The sequence below is a fragment of the Gallus gallus genome, chromosome 6 (genome assembly GCF_016699485.2).
Source record: "Gallus gallus isolate bGalGal1 chromosome 6, bGalGal1.mat.broiler.GRCg7b, whole genome shotgun sequence".
Lineage (NCBI taxonomy): Eukaryota > Metazoa > Chordata > Aves > Galliformes > Phasianidae > Gallus > Gallus gallus.
The window spans coordinates 33,061,875-33,086,072 of record NC_052537.1 but is presented as its reverse complement, the minus strand read 5'-3'; the positions used below and the strand labels follow the sequence as shown (position 1 = coordinate 33,086,072).

At 47.5% G+C, this 24,198-nt stretch overlaps 1 protein-coding gene across 9 annotated transcripts in view; it reads left to right on the top strand.

The window, feature by feature from the left end:
- Positions 1–24,198, top strand: part of CTBP2 (C-terminal binding protein 2) — a 251,733-nt gene that overhangs the window by 187,998 nt on the left and 39,537 nt on the right. For 6 of the 9 annotated variants that reach the window (XM_040702806.2, XM_046943168.1, XM_046943163.1 and 3 more), the window contains one exon: positions 16,208–16,367. In XM_040702806.2, the coding sequence (XP_040558740.1) occupies positions 16,310–16,367 (58 nt within the window). In that variant the 5' untranslated portion in view covers positions 16,208–16,309. Of the gene's footprint in view, positions 1–2,399; positions 4,287–6,041; positions 10,022–16,207; positions 16,368–24,198 lie in introns of those variants that run through there. The other 3 variants (XM_046943166.1, XM_046943165.1, XM_040702808.2) reach the window with 3 other exon arrangements.

Here is a 24,198-nt window from a genome sequence, read left to right as displayed (position 1 = left end):
CCAGAAACTCCAAATTGGCCGCTTAAAATTGGCTGTGTGGTCACCCAGATATTTCATCGTGTTATTGCAGAAGTCGCAGCAGCTCTGTATGCCGTGGGGCCGGGGAGCAGCTCGTTTTAACCACGTTTGGAAAAGCTGGTCTGGTTTTGTCGCTTGCGTTGTGGCCACAGATACTCAGGCAGCAGAAGTGCTGGTGTAGAAAGGAGGGCTGGGCTGGCAGAAAACAGCTCATGGGCATTCAAGTGAAGGAAATCGTAGAATCACCACGGTTGGAAAAGACCTCCGAGGACATCCAGTCCAACCGTCCACCTACCACCAATATGATCTTTGAGCTCCCTTCCAACGGGAGCCATTCTATGATTCCATGAAACATCAATTTGAAATACCAACAATTCCTAATTTATAAAGAAAATAATAAACCTACAACAGCATAACTTTGTTTTCATGGACAAAAACAACCGACCAAGCTTACAGACTGCAGTACAATCCCCAACAGAGCAGCCGTGCCAGGTGCCAGCCCATGCCTTTCCCAGGGGTTTCTCTGCAGGGCTTCCTTACCCGCTGCCTCTTCTCCCTACTGGTAAACTCTCATCTCCCCACCGACCTGTTTGCTTTTCTGGTTTGATATCTATGGAGGATCACTTCTGAAGTGTATGCTTATGATAATAAAAACGAGTCATTTCTGTATTCTGTTGAGTTGTGAAGTGCTGACTCTGCACATTTGTTTGGTTGTTTTTTGTTTTTTTTTCTCGTTGTTGCTTCCTTTCCAAAAAGCCCTGGACAAAGGTGCTCTGCTTAGGCTTGAATTGCTCATTAATGGCATGGCCTCTGCACTTGGGAGTATTGTGCGGGGGAGTGGTCCAGGGCTGTGTGGTGTCTGCTGGGAGGTGCAGGGGAGCACCCTGACGTCTGTGCCCAAAGGCCACTGCGTGGGCAGCCTTGAGCTGCAGACTCAGCATCTGGTGGAGGAATTCTCATCACCTCATTATTATTGTTTGACTTGTGACTTTGTTATTGCGTGGTCTGAGCTGCAAGGAGAGCAAAAAAAGAAAAAAAGAAAGGAAAGCAAAGTTTGGGTCCTCTTCCTGTGCCATGGGGAGCCACTCTCTTTGTTAGCTGCTGATAAAGAGAGCTTCAAAACCACAGGTTTTTAAGCAGGGAACATGTTTAAATACCAGGGAAGATAGATGCTTTTTTCTGACAAAGCCCATGCCCTTCTGGAGCGCACTGTCAGCTGGCTTTCTGTTTGCCTTGCTGGGAATGGTGGGGTGCAGTACTCGGGGCTGGTGCTCCCACAGAGCAGTGACTCTGCACTGCTTTTCCTTCTTGGTTCCCAGAGTCTCCCTGTCCTGATCCCTTTCTTGGTCACTTCTGCCCCAAATGATTGCTGGGCCACTGTCATCCTTGTTCCTCCCAGCACACCGCTGCTCACCGGGTGTGTAATGCCCACATCTGCCACCTGTGGGGGAGGCGCAAGCATTACAAATGGACTGGGGGTCTGCAGCCAGGGAAATGGCACATTTGGGAAGTCTGGATGTGAGGAAGGAAGCCCTAGGAAGATCTTCCCTTTCTATTGGGAAAGACTGAAGGTACAAGGGGCTGCCTCATCTGAGGTGAGTGCGAGTGTTGGGGCATTCACAGAGGTCCTGCTCCGTTTTGTGTCCCACACAGAACACTGTGCCTGCCTCTTGTAACACCATGTTCTGCTTTAAACGTACCCAAATCCCTGTGCTATTGCCTTGCCTGAAGCAAATCCCTTCAGTGGTTGCCAACACTGGCTGTGGTGGTGTTCAGGAACAGCTCACTCTATCACACCCAGCCTGAAGCCCACAATGGCACTCATGATCCTACTTGCTGGCCTTAGGTCCACACTCACAACAATTTAAGACCCACAGCCCACAGGACCATTCCTCCCTGCTAGTGCTTGAGATGGTGTCTTGGAGCGTTGGCAGACACGGCACCGGCCCTACTGCAGGCTGCCCCAGAGCAGTGATGCTATTTACATGCTCCCTAGCAACTTTGTGTGTTGGTTCAATTACAAAGGACTCTGAAAACGCACTCCATCTGGTTTTCCTACCCCAGATGCGACCACCCCAAAGAGTGATCTAATTCTTCTGTATTTAGACTCGAAAACTTCTCACCAGTTGGTGGTGTGGGAAATCAAATGAGTCCTTAGGAGCAATAAGATCCACATGCTGCCCTAATTGCACATGGAGCTACACCGCTGCTCTTGCTCGAGCGTATTTGCAGTGCTGCTCTCAAAGGCGTATTGTTAGGCGAGGGGAAAGCCCACAAATCTTAATTTGAGTAATAATTTAATGTGTTCCAATAATTAGCTGCTCATGATAGGGGCCCCTCGGCGTCTGGTGTGGGGCGTTGTGTGGTGCGATGCCTTGTGTGGGGGGAGGCAGGCAGGTCGGTGTGGGCCGGAGGTGCCGAGCAGATGGACAGCAGTTGACAGCCTAGAGAGCTGGAGCAGAGCTCTCCCCTCCCGTGCCATCCCTGGGGAGCAGAGCTGTTAGACGCCGGTGGTTCGTCCTGCCTGCACGATGGGGTTCTTGAAGCACGGGGGGTGAGTGAGGGAGAGTCGGGAACCCGACGTACTCAAAGCTTCAGACTGAGTTTTAAAAACAAACGAGGGGCGGCCGGCCTTCAGCGTTCGCTCCGATGTTGAGAGCAGGCCCTGCTTCGTGCTGCTGGTTGTTTCCAGTGAAGGTTTCCTGTGGGAGCCCCGCGCGCCTCACAGGAAGCGCGGTCGGGTTGGCGGCCGTGGGCCGTCCCCTGCTCTCACCTCCATCGGGCGGTGGTGCGTGGCCGTGTGGGAAGGGTGGCTGTCCTCAGGGCTGCTCCGAAGGTACGCGTGGCCGTGTGCAGGAGCCCGGCCCCAGGAGACCCGGCTTGTGTCAACAAGCCCAGTAGGCACTATTTTAAGCTGCTATGTACCTAACGCTTCCTGTTTTTCAGGAGAAACTTCTTGTTTTCTTGCTTTTATGTTGGCGGATTTATTTTAACGGCTTGTTCCTGGAGAAGGGCGTGGGGTTTCTTTTCCCCAGCTCTCCTGAAGTGTTGCGGGTTGGCGGCCTGTGGGGCAGGAGGACTCCCGGGTGCTGGGATGGCCTTGATGGCCGCCCCACACTCGGCCTGGGCACCAGGCCTGCCTGGGGTGGTGGGGGCAGCGAGGGGTCCCGCTGCAGGTAGGCAGCCGCTCCGAGGAGAGCTGTGAGGGTTTTGAACTTTCGTTAATGCTAAGTTAAGCCATGTGTGGTTCTCTTTCGAGGAGTGTTGGCCTAACCAGTAAGGACAAAGTAAATAGCATTCATTTCCTGCTGACCTTTTAACACCAACAGATGTTTTCTCTTACAAGTACCATAGGCCACTTCAGTCACTGACCTCATCAAGTGAGCTGCTGCCATTTTCTTACTCTGCAGTCTCTAATGCTGCTTTTTTAACCCGTTTTGCTGAGGCCCGCCTGCAGAAGGGGGTCTCCCGCCTTGCTCAGGACCCATGCACCATTTAACATTTTTTGACTTTTTTTGCTCTGGATGGACCAACCACATCCTCCTCGTTTTTGTCCTCAGTGGAGGATGGCAGATGTTTCCTCTGATGGGCTCCATCTGGCTGCCTGAGGGAAACGAGTTTCCCTTTGTGATGTTTTCCCTAGTGGTCCTCCCACAGGTTGGACTTGCAGTAAGTCCATCGGCCTTGTCCGTGTTTGCAGTTGTTGAGGAGAATGAATGGGGTCCTGAGTCACCTTCAGGCTCAAAAAATGAAGGGGTTGCCATGCCAGCGCTGAGGCTCCCACCAGTAATGTGACCAGCAGTGCTTACTGCATAGAACCAACCTGGCACCTACTGGTGCCTGCTTCCCTGCAGTCTTGTGGGTCTTTGTCCTGCCCAAGGAATCAAGAAGATCTTAGTCCCATCTCCAGGCTGCCCTGCTGGGAGATCACCTGGGTGCTGCTTTTTCTGCCACACAGTCTTCCCTCTAGATCTGCTGCTGCAGATGGTGCTGGGTGGGAATCTGTGCAGGAACTGATGCTGCTGGGGAAGCAAGAGCAAGCGTGGTAGTAGTGAGCAGTAAAGCTTGCTCATTCCTGCTGCCTTTTAATTTGCTTTTGGCCAAGGGATGTTCAAGTCTGAGCATGACTCGTGTGTCTAAGACTGTCAGAGATGCTGAGTTCAGCCAGGAGACAGCTGAGGGAAGTTTCTCTGCTGTCGGCCCTGGCCAGAACCTGCCGCCTTCTTCCAGTCCTTTGTGGAGAGTGTGGGGACAAGCTCTGGAGTGAGGTAACGGAGGAGACAGATGTGGTGGTAGGCTGACATGCATGATATACATTTGTTTGAGATCTTCACATGTTGGTGAAGAGCCTCTTCGCAGAGTTGGCTTTGCAGCGGTGTCTTGTCTGGTGGCATGGAGCAGGGTGAGGTGTCTCCATGTCTGGGGTGAAATAAAGCACAACTCCAATACTTGAACACCAGTTCATTGGCTTTGCTGCACAGCACACACCTGGTGTTCCTGAGTTAGTGGCATTCAGTTTGAAGTGCAAAGCCTTCAGTCTTCTTTGGCTTCAGGTGGGGGGCATCAGAGGGGAAAATACAGTGTGATGATCAGTTACTGAGTTATTCCATCTGGAAAGGGATGCATGTTAATTTGAGGTTTATGGAATTAGCCTCATAGACTTTTTTTTTTAATACCATGTTGAAATTAGGTTGATGGAGATCCCCAGGTTGCCTCTTTGCATTTTGTCTTCATTTTAGTGTTCTCCATACATATTTAGCTCAGAAGGTTTACTTGCATGAGTTGTGATTTCTATCCCGAGTGTTGGGTTTATGCAGGACAGATAAGGAGAACAGAAAAACTGTGGCTCAGATTCCCCTTTTCCTATTTAATTAAAAAGAGAAGTATGCAAAATCTTAAAAATTCCTGAGTATTGCTCAAACGTTACCAACTTAGTAGTTTCAGGTTTCAAGAAAAATGACTCATGGGCATTTCTAATACAGGATTGCTCAAAATAGAGTTGGGTATGATTCACGTTAGCAAATTAAGACAACAGAGGCAAGCAGAAAGCCTTTAACCTAGCATTCGTCCTTTGTGATGGATATGTTATAGAAGGGATGGCTGAGCTTTCCTGTCTGCTCATGGTGTCCAGTGATGTGGGGAACAGCATGCAGGGCAGGGAGCACTGTCAGCCCCAGCTCAGTCTATCTGGCGGGTTATCTGCTGGGGGCTTCCTGAGCAGGTTGGATAAATGGATTACATCTCTGAATGGTGGGAATCCTGCCTGCTTTGTATATTAGTTTTTATCGGTCAGTATCCTTAGGCTATGCCTAATTGTTGTAGGCAGTCATGAAGATCAAACTTTTGAGTCTGAAGTAGAGGAAAATGAAGTCTGTAGTTGAGTGCCTTTTGCAAAGCCACCGGCCTTTCATTCACCAGCATTCAGACTCGAGCTTGTGTGCAGCACTGGGCTGGTCTACATTCTGTGGTCAGCGTGGCAAGCAAGATGTCCCATCTACAGCAGTGTGCTGCCTGGATGGACTCTAATAAAAGAGGAGCCAACTCCTTTGGCTCTACCTGAAAGCAGGGGGCGTTCACAAAGCACGCTTGTAATACAACCCTTGTGAGAAGAATTGTTTAACAAATAGCCAGATAATCTAGTTTGCCTTTTCTGCAGTGTTTTAGTTTGCCCTGTGCTGGCAGTCGGCCTTTCCAACGTTTAACCTTGCACAGAAGATTTTATCTTGCGAGCCAGCAGAGACGGCTGCTGATTGTGGAAAACATCACCAACTTAGTGAGTGGATTACTGAGCAAAATTGATTTTATTTGGTACGTTTATAGGCTGGAAGGCAATACAATAGTGTCTGCTTTGCTTCCACGCCAGCAAGGAGGGAGCGCTCCAACCCGTCTTGGAGCCCCTGTGTGTGCCTGAGAGGCACCCGCATGTTTTGGACCGCGTTCATCGCCGACGTAATTCTGATGGCATCGTTCTGGCTGACTGAGCAGGACCTGCAGAAACGCCTTAGGTGTACGTGCCGGTGTCTGTGTTGTGGCTGTTTCTACTTACGTGCTAAAGATTCTCTGTGAGCGATGGGAGCGGAGACCTTCCCCGTGCTCCTTGCTGCTCCTTGGATTGATGTATGGTGCTTTCCCTCGTGTTTTGTCAAAGTGTCCTCTGCTCCAGAGATAATGCAATTGCTATGCAGTGCTGTGCAAATACTCTTCTGTATTTGTATCTCTTTTCTATTTAATTATACTGTATAAATGTCCTCGGTAAATTTGATAAGTTGGGTGAAGGATATTGATTTTTGAGTCTCGTGCAGGGCTCCTTGCAGCAGCAGCAGCAGCAGCTGTTCCCCAGGCCTATTTCCTGAGTGAAGGTTCAGCATTTAAGTATTTTCAGGATAACAAAAGAATTTCTCTCCTCTCCCAGTTGAGCTGCTGATTGTGGGAAGAGAAAACATTCGTGTTGGGTGGTGTTTTTTTTAAGCCTTAGACTCACGTCGTCTGTAAATGCAGGTGGGAAGGGAGGTGGAGGTGCACAACAGACCTGGTGCCTTCATTGCTGTGGATAAAGCCTGCTGCCAGCTCTGGGGAGAAATGAGAGAGGGATGCTTGGGGCTGGGCCAGGCCTGGGGGCAGCAGCGGGGTCCCCACTCCCCCTGCATCACCCATACTGGCATGGGGAGGCAGAGAGCTGTCAAGCACGGGGATGGGAGGAAAAGGAAGAGTGCATTTAGAGGGTTAAAGCAGGAGGACCAACAGCCTATTTTTAACGGCAGTTTTGAATGTGAAGTGTCACCAATGTTAAAAAAAGCTCGTGGTGAATAGCGGGGAAGATACGTGCAATAGTGGAAAGCCAGCTGCAGCTCTTTGAGCCGGCCGCTGCTGTTCAAGGGAGGCTGTGAACACTCGGGTAGTGTTAATGTTTTAATTTTCCTTTTCTCAGCCTGAGGTCTCCCTGCACAAGGGAATTCCTTTAAACCATGCTTAGCTTTCAGCCTCTTAAGATATTTTCGTTCTTCAAGAGGAAAGGAAAGGAGAAATGTAGATATTTGTGCACTTTCCTATCGTGCTCGCTCTCTTTTCATTCTCTTGGAACATAAAATGTTTTCCTTTCCCTTTTTTTTCCCCCCTGAAAATTAGACTCTGTTTCTTTCTTATGGCTGATTTCCATGTATTCCTCATACAGGATTTCAGCCTTGATCTGCAATGCAAGCCTGTGGCTGTTCTTCCTAAAAGTTTGTTCCCACCGGGCCGTTCATTACAAATCCTTATTTTCAGTAGCAACTTGTCTTCTGCAGACATCCCCCCTCGGAGCCAGCTGGGTCAGTGGCTGTGTCACCCCACGTCCCACCCCCAGGACAGGGCCATGGGGCTGCCACATGTTCTCTGCTCTGTGCAGGGACACGGGAGGCCGCGGCACCGCAGTCCCTCGAGTCGGCGATCTGCAGAGCAGGGCGTCCCGAGCAGCGGCCGTGTCTGCCCATTGTGTCACCGATCTGAGCATTAAAGGGACCCCGAGTAGGTGTTGCGACAATAAACCATAACAGCTCTATAGGAGCTGTCACAGTTCATTGCATCAATAATCTGTGCATTAAGGAGTCCGGAGCAGGCCCTGGCACACAATGGGCCGTTACGGTTCCAGATGAGGCTGTGCAGATTTAGGTCAATAACCCAAGTGTTGTTAAGTCCCAAAACAGCTGCAATACAGCAAACTGGCTCTTAAGAAAGATGCGTAGATTATGCAAACCTGTGGTGGTGGCAGAGGATGCTCTGACTTAATGCTAAAGGTTAGTGGCAGGAGAATTATTTCATTTTATTTATGGCTGTTATCTAAACCTCTCTCCACTCCCTTTGGTCCCTCCTTCCCTCTCCTTTCACCCCTCTGGAAATTAAACCGCGTGAGCGATGCTGCGAGAGCAGCAGAGGTGAGACACGAGGGAGAGAGGGGAGGATGGCTGGGGGGGTCCGAACCCTTCCTTCTCACAAAGCCATCCCCGTCCTCACCCCCAGTGCTGGGCCCTGCATGCCACTGGCAGCTCCCACCACTGCCCATCACTTCCTCAGCCGAGGCCCTTTTGTGCGCGGGCGGTGAGGAGAGGAGTGCCTCCAGCGCAGGAAGGAGGGCCGGCTCACATTGTGGGAGCATGCCTGAATGGAGACGTGGCCTTGAACTCTTGAACTCTTCTTTTTCTGTAGAGTGCAACAACTGCCTACCTGAAAACACACAGAGGACTTTCTCAGGTGGGAAGCGGTTGTGTAGTGGGAGCAGATCTTGCATTGCAACAAGCAGGGTTTTCCACATTTCCATTCGGAGATTTTCCGTTTGAGATTCCTCCAGCAGTCAGGCAGCAAAAGATGAATGAGCCAAACTGCTGAAGGTATTACACGTGTTTCCCCCTTCTGAGACTTGTTAGAGCACATTTTCTTTGCTGATAGTAGTAAGTGTTGCAAACAAAACACAGTTTCCCCCTTTGAATCTTTCTTTATGCAGAGCATCATCTACATAAAAAAAAAAAAAGAGTATGTTAAGCAACACGAATAGCTTCGGGCTATTTTGTTTCATGTTGCTAAATAAGTCAATGCAGATGAGGACTTTCTGTGTAAGAGTGACTTGTAAATATAAGCATTCTGATGAGAGCAAATTACAGCTCTGAAAATCTCCTGGAGACAGTGGGGAGTTGCTGCTCGTCCTGCTGCTCCCAGACCAGGCAGAGCTCTGAGGGCAGGCGGTGTTGGAAAGGAGCTTGAGATGCACTGAGGAACACTGGGTGTTTGTTGCATGCAGGGCAGCTGGGTGCTGGTGGGGTCTGCTGGCCTGTGCTGTGCCTGCAGGGCATCGTCCTGGCTCTCCTGCTGAGCCAGGTCCTGAGCGAGTGGTTGGGGATGATGGGGGAATGACACCCCCATGAGATGGGCCCAAGGAAGGCATCCTGTGTCACTGCTCATCTCCATGTAGGCTGTGAATGAACTGATTGGACTACGAGAGGATTGAGAAGTTGTGAGTAAAGGGCAGTATTGCGGACTTTGAGGCACTTTGGTTGTGAGCCCTTAAGTCTGGAAGTTGGCAGCTTAGAACTCAGGGAGCAAGGTGTTTCCTGTGGGGACAGGAGCACTTTGCTCCCACAGTGTCCCACATCTTTGCTTTCAAGGATGCACTCATCTCATTGCCTCTTATTATTTCTTTCATTTAAGAGTAAGACAGAACCAAAGTCTTGAAAGACGTTTTGCTCCTTTGCTAGTCTTGCTCTTGCTGCCATTACTGGTTTGAGCTTTTAACTTAGCATATTGGGAGTGTGTACTTCCAGTAGGGCAAGAGATGGTGGCCTTAAGTTGCACGGGAGGAGGTTCAGGTTGGATACTGGGAAAAATTTCCTCAAAAAGAGTGGTGAGGCACTGCATAGGGACCGGTGGGGTTAATGCCCCTGGAGGTGTTCCTGAGCTGTGGGGATGTGGCACTGAAGGATGTGGGCAGTGGGCATGGTGAGGTGGGCTGGGGTTGGACTTGGGGATCTGAGAGGTCTCTTCCAGGCCTCGTGATTGATCCAAACGTTTAATCAAGTTCACCACACTGGGTCTGGATGCTCTGGAACCCCAAAATGCTCGGCCACCACCCTCCCAGCCCTGCCTGCTTCTGTCCAGGGAGCAAAGAGTGCTCTGGGCTTGGAGGACTGGCAGCACAGCGTGGTGATGGGGAATCAGGGAGCTCCACAGGGGGTGCGTGTGTGCAGGAGAGGCGTGGGGGCTGGAAGGATGTGGCTCTCGGCCACATGAAGATTTTGGTATGCAGCTCATGCTCAGGAAGTTTGGCCACCCTGATTACAAACATACGTGTGTTTGGAGATGGATGCTGAGATATCTGTCTCTCTATCCTAATTTGATTTGTATTTAGATGGAGGGAGGAAAAACACCAGCGTGGGGAAGTGGGTGGCTTCGTGTGGTTTCCTAGCCAGCAGAAGCTGAAAACGGCTTAAAGCTGACATTTAGGAGCACGGTGGGATCTAGAAGGAGGCATCAGAAGGTAAGTGGCCTTGCCCTGCCTCTTGGCAGCGGGGAAGTTGTGTTTGCCTTTGTTCAGCTCTGCAGAGGGAAGAGCCCTCCGCTCCAGCTCCAGAGGTGGATAGCCGTGCTGAGACACAGCCTGACGTTTTTATCCGTTAATCATTTCTAGAACATCAGAAAACACAAACCGCTGTGTGTGAGAGCAGAAAGGATGAGATGTGCTGTGTCGGAATTAAGGAGGGGAACGAAGCGAACTGAACAAAACCAAACCTTGGAGGCAACAATAGCTGTGCATCAAAGTGTTTGTATAGCCAGGACTTTTTATCATAGCTATTTCTTCTTCTTTTCCTCTTGTCCTTGCTCTTGCTTGCTCATCTAAATACAGCATATGGAAAGGTTGAAAAGTGGCAATTACTAAATGAGAGCAGACAGAAGCGGTTCCCCAGCAGCTCCAGATGGGGTTTGGCAGTGCTGTTCCCAAGCCCTGTGCTTCACTCTGCAGTATGAAATGCCCTCTAACGGCCAAATCACCACATAACTCATCCAGCGATGGGGAAACGCGTTTTTCTAGGGGCTTCCAGTCTGGCTGTGCTGATTTTGGTGCGATACTGAATAACTGCTGGAGTAGAGGAGAGCTTTTGGTTATCGAGATGTAGAACAGATGAAGGCTCGCCTCTGTCAAGTGTTAGGTTGGTGAAGTACAAGCAATCCGAGAAGGCTGGCAGGATATAGAGCAAGGTTTTGTTTTGCAGCATGGCAGGGACCTTTGGAGACTTTCAAATTATTTCTGTATCTTTTTCTCTTTTTAACTTGATAAGCTGAAGGTAGTTTCCCAGGCCGCTGTGTGCCACTATGTGCTGTAGTATTGGAGCGTGTGTTATCAGTGGCAGATACTTAGAAAAACAAGATAAGAGAGGCTGAAGGAGGCCTGTGATTAATTAGCAGATGGATTAGGCCCTCTCGAAGCTAAGTGGATAATTTAGGTTCAGCTCCTGGTTATTGCTTTGCCCAGCGCCGGGTCCCTGTGGGCTGTCAGTGCGGGATGGGCAGAGCATCGACCTGCTTCCTGATGGCAGCAGGAGGGGTGGCTGTTGTCCTTACAGCAGCGCTGTGTGTTTGTGCTGTAGCTGTAGGAGTGAGAGGAGGGCCAGTTCTGGTATCTCCTAGTTGCAGAGCAAGGAGAGAGGAGCTGCAGAGGGCTGTTCCTACCTGCCAGGGAGCACCGCTGCGTATGCTGGGGGGCTTATTCCCTCAAAGCCAAGAGTCCATCACTGGTGTTGAAGAGTAAAATTAAGAAAAAAAGGTGAAAGATGAAATGGAAACAAAAATCCAATGGTCTCACTCCCTTCCATTTCGTACTGTGCCAATTTGGGTATTGCCCTTTCACCAGGTCTTCACAGCGACATCCTGGCTGAAGGAACGTGGAATGCAGTTTGGAACCTGCTCTGCAATAAAAAAAAAAAAAAGCCCAGATCCAAGAACCAACCCAGAACCACCTAACTCGCGGTTTACGTATCATTAAGATGCACACAGAATGCTACAAACCCACATGTTCTTTTTTACATATACATATATAATTGTCATTCTCCTACTGAGATGACAAGTAGCTTTGATGGCACAGAACGGAGATCCTCCCCACGACCTCAGGGCTCAGAGCAGTGCAGGGCCAGGCCCTCTGTGTCATCTTTGAAGCCTTATTATTTTAGCCCAGTCTGTATCTTGTTGCATAATGTTTTAAGATGTGGTCTCCATCTTTACGCAGCGCGTTTAATTTAGCAGCAGATGTGCAGGCTCATATGCCGTTATGGTACATTTTGTTCACTCATATAATAGTGAGTTTCTCAAAATTGTTAGCAGTTCTTCAGCACTCCTACGGCGTGATATTCTTCTCTCTGTATGGTGAAAAGCAGAAGAGCTCTTTATTTCTCCATCTGCAGGTGCTGACGTGGGAGTGTCGGCTCATTGCGGAGCACGCCTGACCTGCTGCAGTGCTTTTTAGGGGAAAAGGCAGCAAGCAGTCAGAGGAGGACAAGACTTCGGTCCTTAAGTTTCTGGGCTCTGAACAAGCAAGGCACCTAGACAGAAACTGCTTCTTGCCACCCACGGAGGCATGCAGGCATTCCCATGGAGAGGCCTTAATGCAAAACATCGCTGAACGCTTTGCGGCAGCAGAATCATACTAATAACTAATAAAGGCACTCAAGCTAATTAGCAATGGTTTTGTAGCAAGAGACCTGCCCTGGCTGTTCTGAGGGTGCCGAAGGCTTCACAGCTGAGATTGTTTTCCCACAAACTGGGAAGAATCCTTTTTCTTGATGTCCTGTTCCCCATGCGATGGCTGAGGGCTTTTAATGGAGCAGGAGGAGCCCAAACGTCGGCCACACAGAAACGGTGTGATTCCTCTTCCCGAGTGCATAGGGTGACATCCCTCAGGCATTAAATAATAATTATTATGATAACCTATTTTTTATCCTTCCTAATGAAAATCTATGTTCTTTTCTCATTGCCTGTATAAATGCTTAATCCATTTTTGGTTCCTGCTGAGCTATTGTGCTTAATGGTACCTTGATGCTGTGAGCTCCACGTGTTGTTTTGCTGTTGCTTTTCCAAAGAAAGCATCCAAAAGGAGGATCTGGGCAGGGATTGAGTGGTTGGTGTCTGTCTTTCCTGGCATCCCCCTCCTCCCTGTGGCTCTTAGAGCTGGGCACCCCCCTCAAGGATGCGCTGCCAGAGCAGGGAGGAAGGATGGGAGGAAGGATGACTCACGTGTCCCTCCTGCATTGTGCCGCCTGCTTTGTCTGTTCCCCACCCCTGCCATTATCTCTGCGTGTCTCCTTTCTTTTCTCCACATTTCCTTTCTTTCACTGAGCCAGGCTGCCCTGCTGACATCCGAGGCCTCGGGCACAGGCCCACTGCAGTCACGGCCGTGGATGGAAGCTTGGGCACTTCACAGCCCCGAGAGCTGCTCCTGCGCTGAAATCTTGGCTTGGGTGAGATCCAGCTTTGGGACAGTGGATCTTAATGTAAAGGTGGCAGGGAGAGCTCACTGTGGCTCGTTTCAGTGTTACAAACTATTTGCAATTATAGAACAGCTTAGGTTGGAAGGGATCTTGAACCTCCAGTTCCATATATTTGAGATTGCCCCTATCTGAGTGCATCACCTTGTACTTGGCCTTGTTGAAGCTCACTGGATTGACGTGGGCCCACTTGTCGAGCCTGTCAGGGCCCTTTGGATGCCATCCCTTCCTTCTGTTGTGTCAGCTGCCCATTCAGCTTGGTGCCATAGCCAACATGCAGGGGGTGCACTTGATGCCACTCTCTGTGTTGTTGTTAAAGATGTTGATGAGCACCCAGGAGGACCCCTTGGAAGTGGTGCTTCCAGCTCCGGGTAGCTCTCCTTTCCCAGGAGCACAGGAAACGGTCTGCAGTATCATCAGATCATTTGGGCTGGGTTTTCCATTGCCTTGTTAAAGTAAGGCTTTACGAACCTGGCATAGACACATGGAAGGATGATTTGCTGTTAGCAAATGAGAGATTTTGTAGGTTGTGGGACCATGAGTTTTTTTGTAGTGGAAAACCTCCATTTGGTTGATGCTGTATTTTGCAGAGGATAAAAAAACATGGATGGAAGTTGTGAGCTGCAGGTTTCTGACTCCAAGAAGGGCTTGGGAGCGTGTGCATGCACTTTACAAATACACTCATATTTGAAGTTAAGGAGGAGTCCCACATTAAAACAGATCTTGCCCCTGTTTGTGCTGTGTACACCTGATGTTAAAGCAGCACGCAGTGAGAGGACCATGGGAGAGGAAATCACCTCTCCAATACTTCTGTCCAACAGAGCATTTTATTTTGGAGAATCACCTTTTCTTTCTTTTCGTCTCCCATCGAAAGCAGGAAAAATAAGCCCTGGTACAGCTCTTCTCTCATTTTCTGCCTCATGGACTGTGGTATTTGACAGGCGGTATTAAGAAGCTATCTAAATGTGTTCCATCGGGATGAACATTTTTTGCTAAAACATTGCATTTAAGTACACGGCTTCTTTAACTAACAACTAACTGCTGGCTATCATCGTGTCCGAGGGTTTTCAGGAAAATTTACATTTTGAAAGACACTGTTGGAGGCTAACACGGACATGCAATTACTGTATGTAAATCACTTCACTTGTTTCCTAATCTCGCTAAAGATGAAGTACAGTTTTTCTGTGCGTGCCTCTCTCTCTCGCGTTCCCTTATACAATGAGGTTTTCTTGTCTTTTAATTGCTGGCCGTGATTTCTGTCCTGCCTTGCCTGATTGTGTTTGTTTTATTTCGGAGGACATTTAGCCCCGCGCTCGGTTCCCTGTTGGGTTGGATGGAGAAATGGCCGAGGGGAGATTGAAGTTGGGAGCACAGCTAATTGCATCCTCACTGCTGCAAATGGAAGAGCTCTTTTTTACAGCTCCGTAGGAAGGCTGGGGAGCACCCACTCGCTTTGCTTCCTTTCATCCAGCCCTGCCATAGCCTGCTCGTGAGCTCCTGTGCAGTTTTAATAAGGCTTTGGAGCTGTGCTTTTCTTGCTGGCCGGTATCACGGACACCTGTCATGTAAGGATGGAGCAGTTGTACAAAATGTTTTGGCTGTTGCAAGCTTCTGCCTCCGGAATGGAAGTTTGCTGCTTCTTTTAAAGTGTGGCATTAATTATTAATGGGAGTGGGAACCGTGCTCTTTAGCATCCCTATATTTAAAAAAAAAAAAAAAATCAATTAATTATTGCTATAAATCTCAGAGATTACGCTGCAGTTGTGCTGCTGGGAAATTGGCCATTAACTACCAGGAAATCGCCCATCTTCCCTGAGTCAGAATTCAGTTGTACCAACGCAACCGTTTTCCTTTTATAAATTAACTATCAACGTGATGCATAATTGATAACCATTTATAATAATAACAACAATCTCCGCGAAATTGTCATCTCGCTCTGCAGTGGCTTTGTTAGAGCCCTCACCCCAGTGTGCACAGCCCAGCCCATGGGTTTGTTAACCCAGAGGCTTTCGCTTGTACCGTCCGGGAGCTGCTGCAGAGGGATAAACCCACCGAGGGGACTGTGTAACTGTGCTGCGAGGATGGGTTGAGTGCTGCTGGGTGTGCTCTGTGGAGTGGGAAGCAGGAGCCAGTGTTTCCAATGAGGATATCCCTTGACTTAGCTGCATGCGGAGCAGCCAGGGCTTGCAGCTGGGTACAGATGGCCACTCGGGATAGGATTTCTCATTCCTCATGCCTGTCTTCCCCTTCCCCTTGTGTCCTGGTAAGGCCTTTGTTTCCACTAGTTCTAGTCTTTTTGGCAACATGAAATGGACTTAAAAGGGTGGTGCTGGAGTCACCCAATTTTTTGCCATTATTTACTAAGTCAGTAAATAATCGGTGTGTGCCACGTTGGGCTGTTGGAATTCAGCTGTCAGCGTGAAGTCTCTTCACCTTCTGTCTTCATTCATTGACATGGCTGTAGAAGCTCTGTGAAAGGCTCAGCCCTGAGCCTTGCAATGCAGCTGCTGGGGCACATGCTGTGCTGGCATCTCCAGGACCGCAGCCTGAGCCTGGCTTCAAGCACTGGGAACCTTCTGTAGGAACCAAAGCAACCCACCTGAGATAAGAGGTTCACGTTCTTCCTCCGTGTTATCACAGTGCAGAAGACCCTGCAGCTGTTGTCCCTTGCAAATGTCAGGGTGTATGGATTGCATTATTTCATTGCGTTTAAACATGTGCTCACTAGAAAGTGTGAAGGTCAGGGCACGGTAGCAGCTGGAACGTGTATCAAGGTCTAGTTGCAAAGTCAAGGGGCACTGATGACTTCTACTGGGCCAGGCTGTGTGTATGTCCGTGTGTGTAAAAGTACTGGCAGAGCAAAAGCTGCTTTTCCTTCTTTATGTACTCTTTAATAATCTTTCAGTATCTGTGAGCCTACAAAATAGCTTAATGGATTTTGTCTGCTAGGAATAGATTTTTAAGGCAGAAATAAAACTCAGAAAGCCAGGCAGCTCTTTGGCAATTGTCTTGTACAATGCTGGGTTTTCTGATCCCAGGGAAGATAAAGGGGCTGCACGCTTGGTTGGCGGTGTAGGATCTGGAGGGACGCAGGGCTGGAAGTGCTAAACCCACAGCCTTGGCTGCAGAAAGCCTGCTGAGCTGGGTGGGTTGGAAATCCTATTCACCAGCTCCTCTCCTCTCGACAGGATCGATACTGGCGGTATGCATGCCGGCTCCTGTGAGTTTGCCTGAGTTCCCGGGGGACTGCTTTGCTTTTTGAATCAGAAAGTTGGAAACTACCATCAAGAATGGCACTTGTAGATAAACACAAAGTCAAGCGGCAGCGACTGGACAGAATTTGTGAAGGTAAGAGGATATTCCAGCATTCCTATGAAAGTTGACGGACTGTTGTAGTAGAATTACTTCACTTGTCCTTGTTTTTTACAGCACTTAGAAACTGAGATCCAGGTCCATGGCTACATCTCCCATCTTCTGGGTTGACACAAACTACAGTCGTATTGGTGTTGAAGTATTGGCAAGGGACACACTGATTCCACTCATTCCTCCCTACAGTCGTGTTCACAGACTGTTTAATTACTCAGTGCCATGTCCCACACCTCTGGTATGAACCCTGCCCTGCTGCCCTTGGGGTGTTTGGGTAAAGCTCAGGGTCCTCCACTCCCACACAGCCACTGCTCTCCTTCTTAAGGCTTTGGCAAGGCAGAGATTTGGTTGTCTCATAGCTGCTGCTTTGTGGATATGGAAGTTGACCATTTCTCATAACAGTGAATATCTTTGGAAAATGGTTGGAAAGTCACAAATAGTTCTTGAAGTATATTGGAGTTGAAACTTGATGATCCCTGAGGTCCCTTCCAGCCCAAGCCTTTGTGATTCTGTGATAGTTTTGGAACAGATTGTTAGAAAGGCTTTTGTTTTGTTGGTGTCTGATGATAAGACAGATTTGCTGTAAATTGTTCTTTATTAATTGTGTGTTACAGTGGCACAGCTGACTCTTACCTTCTATTTATTCCACTTTCCAGCAGAAGAAGTCTGTAGCTAACCTTTTCCTATTCTAGCTCACATGAAGTTACTTACGATGGAAGTGAAGTGATGGCAAACAACCTCTGACTTTCAGGTGTACACTCTGATACTTCTCTTGTGCAAACTGACACTCGTGGAAGTTTTACCATCAGCAGCAAAAGCTGAGCAGAGTATTATTTTAGGGCAAATATCAGAAGTCGCATCTCTTAAAGAGCTCCAGTTTTTATCTGCTCTTAAGATGAACAGTGGCCTGCAGGGTAACAATTTGCTGTATTACTTGAATGCCAACCAAGTGAAATAGGTTTTGCTCTTGGATGAAAGCGCAGAGCTCACACGGGAGCTGTGCTGCATCCATTTCAGCAAACTATGTGGGGTTTGTGGAGCTTCCAGGGAGTGTAAAATGCTGAGCATTGGGACAAGGTGGGTTTTGGATGGATATTTGTGTTACGTATTGCTTGCTCCAGCATGCCAGAGCTGTTGCTCTCCACTTGTCATGAGTTGTTTAGCTTTAGCTCAGGGTGAGCCTCGTGCCCTCCTGCGCACGCAGAGCCCCATGAACACGCTGAGTATTGCCCAGAAAGCAGCAGCATTGATGGGCAGCTGAATGCTAAGCTCACAGAGCAGCTGACAGGAACAGAAAATCAGCTCTTCGTTTAATCATGTCATACAAAAAGGTGGAGAAGCAACGCTGCCTCTTTGTTTCATTAACCCATCCCAAGTGGGATTCACGTGTGAGCAGCACTGTGTCCCTGGGCAGGATATGAAGCCCTGTAGATTTTGGAGGGGTGGAAGCAAAGCAGAAAGAGGTGAGGAGCCGGGAAGGGGTATCCAAAGTGTGCTGCGGCGTGGAGCTGCATATTTCTCCTTTTGAATGTCATAAACACTCAGGTGTAGTACAGTATCTCATCTTCAAAATTTACTTTGAACTCGACTTAAAAGAGTTGTGTCAGCTGAGCCTGGATGTTCAAAAGCTGCCTTCCTGGTTTGATGTTTACTATCAGATCGAGTTGCTGAGTGTACAAGAAATTCAAAAGGATTGTACGACAAACCTGCTAACAGAGCTTTAGATGTGATTGAAGTTTAGATTATTTTCCTCTGATATATGAGCTTTCTTCTTCTTTCTTGGTCAGAAGAGATTCTTTCTTAATCTGTAAACGCGCAGAAGACATAACTATTTAAAGTCTACTTTGTCATTTGCCAGCTGTGTTGTGATTTGATTTTAGGGGTGGGATTCATGTTGTAAGACTCTTGTATTTATAAGCAACAGATCATGACTGTGTGCTGTAAGCAGCATTATAAAAGCTACCTTGAAAAATGCAAGGAGCGTGGGATTTCACAAAATACCATGCTCACAGGACTGATATTCCATACTGACATCTCTGATGGCTGTTTTTTGTTATAGTCACCTACTTGGGTTATAGCACAGGAAAACATAGAGAAGCGGATGTTTCAGCTGCTGAAAACACACCTTGAAACAACAAGCTTTTCTCTTGGTGTTGTCTTGAAAGAGCATGAGGTGAAATACGATGAGAAGTCAGGCAGCTGTTGTGCTGAGAAGTCATTTGAAGGGTTCCTATTGGGTTGGTGGCTGGACTTGATGCTCTTAGAGGTCTTTTCCAACCTGAATAATTCTGTGAGTCTTTGTTCAGTGGAAGCACTCATGCAGCTTTTCTCTTTAAGCAAATGGGTGGAATGCAGAGCTGTGTTGAACTGATGGAAAGCTAACTGTTTGGTAGTACACAGGGGATTTCTCTGCTCGTTACGAGGTTGGTATGCTGTCCCATCCCTTTTACAGCACGCGCAGGAAGGGATGTCAATCAGTGCAGCAGGGTGATGGCACCTCTGGAGCTGAACCATCCTTGTGCTCCCCGCTGCATGCTGTAAGCTCTGTCCAAGGAGTACTACTTAGTGCGCCGTGTCTGTGCTGTGCTGCACAAACTGCCGCCAGGCAGCAGTTCTTAACAGGGGGCTGCTGGAAACATAACAGGCACATGTTGAGGGAAATGGCTTACAAACTGCCGTGGTACTAAAAGAGCGTTGTAAGAAGCTGCAGTGTTTCTGTGTCTCTGTTAAACGTGCATCTGGCATGGAAAAGTAATCCAAGCTGTACAAAGGGTAGTGGTATCTTTGAAAATGCCTTTATGTTCAGGTTTATGAGTCTTCTAGGAAGTAAGGGAGTTTGGTCTCATTGCATTACACAGTGCCTCCGTGCTTTTTTTTATATGTAGTTATGAGGTCTTTATATTACAGAGCTCCTTTTCCTGCTAAGCAGGCTGTTTCCAAGGGGTGAGCTCTGCACCAGGTAACAGGCTTTGCTCTCTAGAAAACTACAAGTGGGATAATGGTAGGGGATGAATAAATATTAGGGCAACAGCCTGCTATAATGCCATTTGGAGCAGCCTGCTAAGAATTAAAAGGGTTTGTGGTGCCCATCAGAACGAAGCAAAGCCTTGGTTTACCCACTTCTTTCTTTTTTGGTTGTCCCAGAGAGTTTGGGTGCCGATGCTGTAATTGGATCCATGTGGGTGGAAAGATGGATCCAGTGCAGGGCTGGGGTTTCGGAAAATAATGTGCAGAGTGGTTTACAGAGTTCCTGTTTGTGGAATCATGGCTGATTACGTAGCGAGTCCAAATATGCCTTAGAGGTGGAGCTGCTGGTGCTGTGTCTAGTTAGACTTGTCCAGCACCCCTTAGTTCAATTCTCTTCCCATTCGCTTGTAATTTTGACACTTTTTTACATTTGTTTGAGCTGAATGTTTCCATTTCATGATGAGTTTTAACCTCAGGGTGAATTAAAAAAAAAACAAAAAAACAAGTTCCAGCAAAAACTGTTGAGCTGCATCTAAGCGGGAGATGGTGAGGAATGTTGGTTTTGCTGTGTTGGAAACAAAGCAGAGCCCCCAGCGTGCAGCATGGAAGCCACAGTGCCCTCCTGCTCTGCTTGGGAAAAAAGGATCTGAATTGTGCAGCGGGGTGGCTGTGGTGCCAGGAGCGTGCCTGCTATTCTTCCCAAATTTGGGGCTATTTCTTGGCCTTTGAATGCAGTGAAGCTTGCACATGTCCCCATTGGACACACGGACACTTGGGTGTGCTGTCATCGGGGGGGGGATTCCTCTGCATCCCCTTAGAGATGCATGGTGCTTTGGGTACTCAATGGGAACAAGGCAGTAGTGGTGGCACAGCCAGGATGCTGGTGGCAGTGTCTTGTCTCTGTGTAAAGCTCAGGTTTCCCAACCCCACTGAATTCCTCTCCGATGATCCCCAGTGCTGCCTCTGCTCCGTAGCATTGCAGCCATGCTGCCCTGCTGTCTGCAGCTCCGGTGCCATGAAATTTTAATGCTTGGCTTTATAGGTTGAAGTTTGCACTGACATTTATGAATCAGTTAAGCTTTCAACACACACCCAGAAAGTGGCAGCTCTGAGATGAACAAGAAGCAAAGAGGGAAAATAATGGCAAGGCCAAGTGAGCCCAGGCATTTCCCGATGGAGTTCTCACTCAGGATTTGTCATTATCTAGCAGGGAATCATGTCCTTACACATCAGTTGTGCCACCAGAGCTGTCGGCGCCTTGCACAACAGCACAACCATTGGAAGTGCCACACAAGCTCTTCGTGGCTTTTGTTTGCTTTTAGGGCCTTTGGTGTGTTCTGTGGCTGACAAATGCCAACGCAGAAACGTACTTCCAGTGCTCAGTGCATGGGTCTCTTGGCTTTTGGAGCTACAGGCTTCTGTTCCCCAAGTGTTTGCCTTCCAGCCCTATAGTTTCAAGATGGGATGGAGCACTCTCTCTTTTCTCATGTTTACCCACCAGTTTTGTGGCTGTTCAAAGGAAGAGGAACAGGAGAGCTTAAGAATCATGCAAAATCAAGACAGACTGGGCAACGCTTTGTTCCTGGCTGGGCCAATGGCTCGTTATTTCTTTGCGCTGGTTGTGGGTTTTGACCGTGGCCTCATTAAGGAGGGCTTCTGCAGAGGACATTCTGGAAAGGAGCTGACATGAGGGTGGGAGCCCCTCTGTGAAATGCAGGAGGGAACTTGGGGAAGGAAGGGATGGTTTTATCATCAACGAATTTATCTTGGCCGTGGCTACGTGGGGCTGGTTAAGTCATTTCAAGGTGGGCAGGAATTCCACGTTTCTGCCTGCGATGGAAGTCAATGCCAACCACGTACAGTAATATTTGAATAAATGCACGATGTAATGCCAGGTATGCTGGTAAATAATGCCTTGGATCTTTGTCAGAGGTGCTTTTTACTTGCTCTTTATTTCAATTTCTCGTCCTTAAAAGCGGGCTTAATATTCCCACAGTCAATTGTTGCTCGTGATGCACTTTCTTACCATTAAAATAAACCAAGCCTTTGACAGAAGTGCCCCTGAAGAATTGCCATGGCTCTGGGCTTTTCAGCAGTATTTGAGCAGTGTGTCCTGGGGATCTGGGCTCACACACCAATAACAACAAAATCCAGAACAGGTTCTCATTCAGGAGGTGCAATCCATTCGGGCTGAAAAATAGAGGAGCTTTTCCTGTGGAAGCACAGTTTCTAAAACGCAATTAAAAACTACCAGGTAGTCAAAACAAAAGTTGTACGAGGGAGCTGAATTCTGGCAGTCTCTTGTTTCCCACCTTAGTATTTTGTTAGCATGGTACTGTGTAGGAAATAGCCAGTTCTTAGGCACTGTGATACATCAGATGTATCAAATCACATGATGCCATCAAATTGAATTGTTTCAGTGCTTGGCATCCCTGTTGCAGAGCGCTGCCTGTCTGCAGGTCTGGACAGTGACTGGGCAGCACTGGAAAGCTGCTTGCTCTTTGGATAATGTAACTGTGGCCAAAATGAGTGTGTTTGATATTTGGGTGGAGGAATTTTCTTCCATTCTTGGAAATTTGAATGCCAAGTAGCATCTGATAATACTTATTTTTACAGCTTAGAAATAGAATCCTATTATCTCAGGAAATTCTTATCACCACTCGTCATTTGATGAGAAACAATGAGTTAAAGATGATATCAAACGTGGAAGAAACTGCTTGTCCTGAGCAAAACTGACTTATTTAGAACAAATACAGACCTTTATTTTTGTCTAGTGGGTTTGGCTTTCTTTGTTCCATGATTATTTAACACAGTACCAGGATTTCCCCCCCCATATAAAGCTTTTTATTTATATTTTTTTCAAGTTTCCACCTCAAAGCACATAAACCATCAGGCTTGTAAGGAAGGCTTGCTTGCCACATTTTGCCTAGAGAAAAAGAGAAGTTGGTTTGTCAGATGCTCTGCCATTGCACCCTGTGCTGATTTCATTTCTCTGAAGTTCTGCTTGGCTGCTCTTAACTCCTCACCAAGAGTCCATATGAAGTCCATCAGCCTTTATGGAGGTTTCAGGAAGGACTTTAAATTCAGACAAAAGCTAGGCTGCAACTCGTTCTACCAATTCAGGCATTGGGAAGTGTGTCATTCAGCATTGTTCTTAGCTACCCATTTGTTAATATTAGTATTTGTTAAAATTTTAAGGCTTTGTTTTGGTTTTTTTTTAATTAGACAGAATCCTATGGGTTGTAGAGAATTCTAGCAATCTCAGTGGGTTCGTAGGCTTTATACAAACTTACTGGCATTCTTCCATGATTTTCAACCCTTTTGCTCTATGTGTGAGTGGGCACTGTCTGCTCTGTGGCAGGGCTGTGGCACATCTCCTATTTCCCAGTGGGCTGTTGTCCTTACAGCAGTGAGGCGTGGGCTGCCCGAGTAGTTTTTCAGCTTTGTGTAGATTTTTTCTCTATGCATTCACTTCTGTGCAGCCTATCTCCAGTGACACGCCACAGGGGGATACGCACGACAAGATGTAGGACTTGAGCCAGATATGAAGCCAGCCTGACAAAGTCCCCCGGGCAACCGGTAGAGAGTAAGACACATTTAGATAAGGTTACAGGAAGAAAAAAACCATGAATTTGGTATGCAACCTCTTTGTAATAGATATGTGACTCAAGCTATTGCAAGATGTAGAGCTCCCCTTTCCTGTGACTTGAGTGCTGTATGCACACAGGTATGGAAGAACAGTTCTGTTGTGCTGTCCTTGCATTTAAGCCCACATTTACAACAATTTAATATGCACCTAACTCTTAAGCCCACCTTGTATTTCTCCATTTCCTCCAGCCTTAAGACAAGGGTCCATGTAACAAGCTTTCTAACTTCATGTCATTAATTAAGAAACAATTACAGCTGATGACTTCAATACCATCAACTTAATTTCATCCTTACCACATTTCCCATTTAAATTAACCGGTTTATGGATTAACATGTTGTCATCGTATCTGGCTTTCTTCTCTTACTCTAAATCCTCCTCCTCATTTGAAGATTACTCAGAGAAATGACAGTATCTCTGGACTATGCAAGGAGATGTGGAGCAAAGGTGTTGTGGGAGCAGCAATCCTGGGACAGCCCTATTGCTGTGTTTGGGAGTGCTGCTGAGGCCACCTCCGTCGTGCCAGACTGGAAGTTGACTGCTTCACCTTTCTAGATATGTGATGGGAAAGGATCAGTCCTCAAGGACAGATGAGAATGGGATGGATTTTCCTCCCAAACACCAGGAAAAACTCATGTCTGTCTCTTAAGGATTGACGACGTCTGGATCCAGACCAAATCTTTAGGTTTGATACTGACTCTACTGACTGTTTACCAGTAAATATTTTGACAGGAGTGGGACATCTGGCTATATAGTAAAATAAAGCTGCAGAGAAATGCATTACACAACTTTTCTTTTATATTTTTTGGTATCCACAAACAGATGTAGTGGATCTCTGCCAAAACAGTGAAGGTTTTCATTATGTGTGTTATATCTGAGAGCTTTCTTCGGAGTGCAAGTTTTCTAGAGTTGGTTGTGCATTTTTGCTTTGCCTTAAGCTTTAAATGGCATTGATAATTTCTTAATGACACTTTCATGTAGCCCGCTATCTTAACTCTATTAATTTGTGTCTATTTTTTTAGATTGTCTTTTACACTCTCTACTGCCACCTAGCACCTCAAAACTTACTAATAAATAGCTTTGGTTCACAAAATAGTGGATAGTTATAGCTTGGCATCTATTTTTGGGAGAAAATAGTGTCGCTGCCTGCCAGCTTTAAGAGCTTTTGGACTGAATCAGCCAGTCAGCCAAAGCAACGGG